General features: G+C 42.7%; 1 protein-coding gene across 1 annotated transcript; it reads right to left on the bottom strand.

Annotated features, from left to right (window-relative positions):
- Window positions 1-1,735: 1,735 nt before the first annotated feature.
- LOC109531422 (inhibin beta B chain-like) lies at window positions 1,736-5,990 on the bottom strand. The gene is made up of 2 exons (XM_019895709.1): window positions 5,975-5,990; window positions 1,736-2,901 (listed from the first exon to the last, which is right to left on the bottom strand). The coding sequence occupies exons 1-2, from the start codon at window positions 5,988-5,990 to the stop codon at window positions 2,126-2,128; spliced, it is 792 nt and encodes a 263-aa protein (XP_019751268.1). The 3' UTR covers window positions 1,736-2,125.
- Window positions 5,991-6,321: the final 331 nt, after the last annotated feature.

The raw sequence follows: 6,321 nt of genomic DNA, 5'->3' as shown, positions 1-6,321 counted from the left end.
TCAATGTTGTCAACTAATATCCGGATTATGCAAATTTTCCTCAATTCTCCGGAGAAATCTTCATAAAAATTTGAAAAACCCGGAATTCCGGGAAAATACGGAGGACTTTCATCTCTGGTGTTTGAATGACATGTGAATACTGCATTCAAACCCTCCTCCAGTCAGTAGGCAGAGAGACCACTGAGCAAGGGTTCACACAGTGGAGTCCTTCACTTAACTTAGAATTATTAAAAAAATCACCAGAGAATTTTTTTTTTTTGATGAAAATAAAGTGGGCACTTGAAAATGACTGTGTAAAATGCCTTCATCACCTCTTTCCCTTCTTCTCACACACACACACACACACACACACACACACAGAGAAGGAGTGTCGGTCGTCAGAGCAATTATATATATATATAGAGAGAGAGAGAGAGAGAAAGAGAGAGAGAGAGAGAGAGAGAGAGAGAGAGAGAGATGGATGGATAAGCCCTCAACAGCAACGGGCAACGGCGACTCAGATGATGACTTGAATATTCGCATAATCTCAATGTGTGACGGGTGTAACACGTTAGCGTTCAATCACTTATTCTGTAACATTTGGCAGCTCTGTATTTTGTCACATAAACAAATATATAATAATAAAATAAATAAACATGGAGGCAGCCAATCCTCCATTAAGCGCCTCCAGCTGGTCCAGAACGCTGCTGCTCGCCTCTTGACTGGTACTCGTAAGAGGCAGCACATAACTCCTACTCTGGCATCCCTTCACTGGCTCCCTATACACTTGAGAGTTCTTTTCAAGATCCTATTATTTGTTTTCAAATCTCGAAATGACCTCGCGCCACCTTCCCTCTCTGAGCTCATCCACCCCTGCACACCTGCCCGGCGCCTCAGGTCTGCGGACCAGACATTATTAGAAGTACCAAGAACTAAACTGAGGCTCAGAGGGGATCGAGCCTTTTCTGTTGCTGGTCCCTCTCTCTGGAATGAGCTCCCACTGAACATTCGGCAAGGCTCCTCGCTGCCCATCTTTAAAACCCGCTTCAAAACTCACTTGTATTCCTTGGCATTTGATTCATCATGACTCATGATTTGTTCTTGGTTTTGCTGTTCGGTGCTTTCTACCGTCTTTGTTATGGATTCGTTGCTTTACTGTTGTATATGTTAGTTGCTCCATGTACAGCACTTTGTATGCAGAGATGGCTGTTTGAAAGTGCTCTATAAATACAGTCGAGTTGAGTTGAGACGTAAACGCCACCCCTTTGCAGTTTCGCGTTTGAATGGCGCTGTTTAAGGGGCAACATACACAAATTATGTCACAAACAGCAAAGCAAGCCACTCATTTTGATATCTCTCTCTCTCTTACTCTATCTCTCGCTACTTACTTGCCAACAGAGGAATAAGGAGAGCACTGTCACTGATGTTTTTCCCCCACTTTAAGCACAGAGTAGCTGTATGATTTTTTTCTTCTTCTCTTTTTGACGTAAAAACACCACTTGGTGTTGAAGGGCACAGTATAAAACTAACGTATAATTATTGTTAAAACGAAGAAAAGAGAAATTTCAGGTCTGATGCTCATTTCCTCATTCTATTGTGATATTTTGAAGTGGGCACAAGTAGAGATGTCCACATGAATTTTGGTGCCATTTGATCGCGTTTTATGGATGTTTTATATATATATGTATATATATGTATATATATATATATATACACACACACACGATATAATTTTTTTCCCCATATTCCCATGGATACTGATTTGTAATGTATCACGCATGCTGATTTAATATACTCCAATGGCATAGAGTGGCTTTAAATTAACACAATTGATAAATATCACGAATAAATAAGAACAGTGAGGCAATTTAGGCAATAGGTTGTGTTTGGGTGTTTAAAACTGTGCCCTTTAGACACATCCCCCCACCCCCAGCCCCCAAAAGTGTTCGAAACCTGCCACTGCATGCTCATCGTGAGCGTTTTCATTTTTTATTTTTTGGGGTACTTGTAAGTCAAGGTACCACTGTGTATTAACCAACATAAATATATGTACAAGCTTATACGCAAGTGCACGTGAGAGTGTACACTTCTCCACACGGTCCACCTGTTTCTGACTGTGTGAGGACACAGACGCATCGAGAGGAACTCAAGCGCAGCCGCACTCCTCCACAATCATGTTGGGAACATCTCGTTTCACAATGTTGTACTCATCATCAAAGTAAAGCATGGACATGGTGCTCAGCCTGGTCGGGATGCAACAGGAGTTCATGGAGCCCGGGCTCATACCCCGCATGCGGTACTGGTTCACCACTGCCGTGTGGAAGGACGACGCCGAGCTGGGTACTCCTGCCATGTAAGCGGGACACTTCCCTTCACAGTAGTTCCCGAAGTAGCCGGATGGCGCGATGATCCAGTCGTTCCAGCCTATTAGTCGGAAGTCGATGTAGAACTGCTGGCGGCAGCACAGACTAGCGCTGCCGTCACATTCCAGTCCTCGCTTCCGGATCCGATGCTTGGCATCCACCTGACGCGCCTGCACAACCAGAAAAGGCCGGTGCGACTCGTCGTTGCGGTTGAGAAGGACGGGCGCGACACCCGTCGCCTCGCATCCATCGCAGCGCACGTCCAGGTTCTGCCGCCGGTTGCCCTGCTCAAATACCAAGCGCACGGCATGGGTCAGCGTAAAGGTGTGCCACCCGCTCCGTTTCAGCTCCAAGCACTTCTCTACCAGGTTCCACTTGCTGCTCAGGCCCGGTTCCTGGTAGTATACTTTCACCGTCACTTTCCGCCGAGACCGCATCTCAACAGGTGGAGGCAGTAACTTGAAGTAGAGCCAGAGAGTGGCCTGTGTCACATCTAGGTTCTGGTTACCCTCGCTGGAGATCAGAAAAAACAAACTGGACTTGGACGTCACCAGGTCATCTGAAAACAGCGGCACAACAGAGGAGTGATCAAAGGGGAAGTCACAACAACTCAATGACCTCAGAAGTCTGTTTCTTGCAGCTGATTTGGTCTTAGACGGATCCTCCCAGTGGTTAGTTAGAATATGAATAATTTTTTAATCCTGGGTGTGAAATTCCAGGCCCGAGGGCCGGATCCAGGCCACCATGTCATTTTATGTGGCCCACTAAATCAAATTCATGGCATTCTGACAGAAAATCTGTAGAGAAAGTTATTTTAGTTAACGAAAATTAATGAAATAACAAAACTTCATTGAACAAATTTCACTAAACAAAATAAAAATTAAAATGCTTTAAAAAAAAACCAAAACTAATTGAAACTGTACGTTCTCAAGCAGCAGCCAATTAAAAACAGCCATCAAGTGACGCTGCTCCCAGGAGACGAGTTTGTGTATGATTTTGGCTCGAATGGCTTCCCACCTTTTCTTATTTACCTTTAACTCAGCTTGAAACACAATGCTAGATGAAAAGTGCTCTCCTTTTTTTGGGTCTTACATGAAAAAAAAAACCCACAGTATATTAAAAAATAGGACACCCACGTTTAAGACTCAACAGGAATTCAAATCACAAATCCACTTTAGAAGTTGGTAACTTGGCAAATGAGGCATCATAGCTTAATTTAATTAGGGTGTGTGCATGCATGCATGCATGCATCTACCTTTAAAAGCGGTGCTAGGCATTGCAATTATTGTAATTCAAAGTCTGTGGACTGTTAAACTGTACTCTGTATCATCAAAATGTTTTCAAGTATTTTTTGTTGAATTTATATTACACAATACTTACCATATTGGGTTTTTAAAAATATATATTTTAAGCCGCCCTGAATGCTAATTAAAACTAACAAACTTTCAACCCATCCATCCATCTGTCCATCCATTTTGTAATTGCGTACCTTCACGAGGGTTGCAAGCGTGCTGTAGCCGATCCCAGCTGTCTTCGGGCAGTAGGCAGGGTACACGCTGAATTGCTTGCCAGCCAATCACAGGGCACACATAGACAACCGTCCACGCTCACACTCACACATAGGGACAATTTCGAGTGTTCGATGGGTGTGTGTGTGTGTGGGTGTGTGTGTGTGTGTGTGTGTGTGTGTGTGTGTGTGTGTGTGTGTGTGTGTGTGTGTGTGTGTGTGTGTGTGCGCGTGATGTACGCACGATGCTTTTGAATGGACACATTTTGTCTAGTTCCACTGACTCCTGCCAAGATGTGGTAGGGGGGAAAGTGGTATGTGGCTATATTGCTGAGCAGAAAGACGCTGTTTGAAAGTAGTTATTTAAATTTTTCTGATAAAATTGAAAATGCAGGTGCATTTTATTTTCCTGGTGAAAAGTGGCAAAGATCAGATACACTTTGTTGTTGAGTGGTACTGTCCCTGGGAGAATATGTACATTAGTCCTTTAGATTAAAATTTTGATATGTGAGAACTGATTTTGGAACACAATGTAAAGCCTGCGATTAAACAGTACAAAAATGACACAGTTCATGGATGACCTGAAGGGCGATTGGAGCCTACAAACGTAGACACAAACAAAATCTGTGACAAAAAAAAAAATTGATTTATTCACAAAAGTGCACCGACCAAGTATAAACAGAAATTGCTGGTCACAAAGAGCCAGGAAAAAAATCATGGATAAGCAAAAAATGCTTGCAAGGGCAAGGTAATAGTCACTCTGAGAATTTCACGTCACAAAACAAGAGCAAGCTCAAAAGACAAAATAATCTCAAAACCTACAAGTGAGAGACAAGAGAACAAAAAATGACAATGACGAGATCGAGAGGTCTAGAACAATGTTGAGAACAGTGATCCCCCCATGGACCGGTTTAATGTCAGACAATATTTTCACAGACTGGCCTTTAAGGTGTGGTGGATAAATACAACGAAATAATATATGACCTGCATGAAAACTGTGCTATTTTCGAAACATGATAAACACGAATCATGACACGAGTAATGCTATCTCTGGCCGCAACACTCTCTGGTCGCTGTGGTAACATTTAAACGCAATTAGATACAATGCAAATTCCAAGTGCATGAAAAATATGGTGAATCAGTGGGACGCCTGAGCTTGTTTTTCTGCAACCAGGCGGTACCATCTCGGAGTAACAGGAGACAATGACACTCAAAGTGTGTGGCTTATGTCCAGTCTACTTCCTAATTTTGTTTGAGTCGCCGTCGCTGCAGAAAACTTCGCTTCACACATTTTCAGTGCTGTTGTGGCAATCTCAGTCTATTCAGCCATGGCTTTAATCCAGAACACCAGCAAAGGTGTTGTCTCGAATGTACTTTTAAGGCCGCCGTCATTTGCGATCTCCAGCAGTTTTTTACTCATATTGCGAGCTCCGGTATTTCGTTTTAGTATAACCTATCACGTCAGAAGCGTCAGAAGCTCAACTTGACGTGCGTCAAGAGTGACATATAAGGATGTAATAGAGAATCGGGTCATTTTTCAAAATAAAACATCTTTTGGATTCCGAAATGAATAAAACGAAATTAATGTAAGTTATTCATTCTTTCTGTGTGATCCGGTACCTAATGACCCGCGGACCAGTAGTAGTCCGCAGACCGGGGATTGGGGACGGCTGGTCTCGAAAACAACACTTGAGCATGAGCAGCAAACAAGGTCAATAATCTGACGAGAACTTGACAATTAGGTCGTCCTTAAATACAGAGCTAACTTGATGAAAGCTTTGGTAGTTGGTTTGCATGCTGGAGAAAAGGCTCTCCTCTGCCAAATGTTGGAGACACACAAGAACAGGATCAATACAGGAAGCATTGCTGATGGGTTCTGAAAGACAGAAAAAAAATGAATTCACAATAAAAACTCAAACTTTCTATCGCTGCTCTTCAGTGTTAAGGACATTTTAAGATAGATACACAATTACAAAGCATTTAAATAATAAGATCATTTCAAAGACAAGTGTTTGTTGTTGTTTTTTTGTTGTTGTTGTTGTATTTTTGTTGTTGTTGTTGTTTTTTTTTTACCAGCAGCAGGGTCAGAGAACTACTATCAAATCACTGTATAAGAGACACGTACCACTTGCAATGTCCATGTTTGCTGTCGACTGGGACTCAGAATTGAACATCGAGGCCAACCCAGTGATCAGTTTAAACATAGTGTCCAGCTTTGTCAATTGAGAAACCAGCAATTTGGCTGCTCCGCCTGCTCACACGTCACCCTTTACTTAACTGGATCTTGCAAGTACACAGGTCTCCATTGGCATAAACTTCCCTTTTTCTCTGCCACATAGTTTCCCTTCTTTACGTCTGGCAGCATGTCAACCTGGGAGAGTGAAGCGGTAATAACAGATGGGCCGATGTGAGGCGTGTATGGGTCAAGTAGGTTGTAGCCTCTAATTGTGGAGCTGTCAGAATTTCTGGACC

The sequence above is a fragment of the Hippocampus comes genome, unplaced genomic scaffold, assembly GCF_001891065.2.
Source record: "Hippocampus comes isolate QL1 unplaced genomic scaffold, H_comes_QL1_v1.1 scaffold222, whole genome shotgun sequence".
NCBI lineage: Eukaryota > Metazoa > Chordata > Actinopteri > Syngnathiformes > Syngnathidae > Hippocampus > Hippocampus comes.
This window is presented reverse-complemented; position numbering and strand designations above follow the sequence as displayed.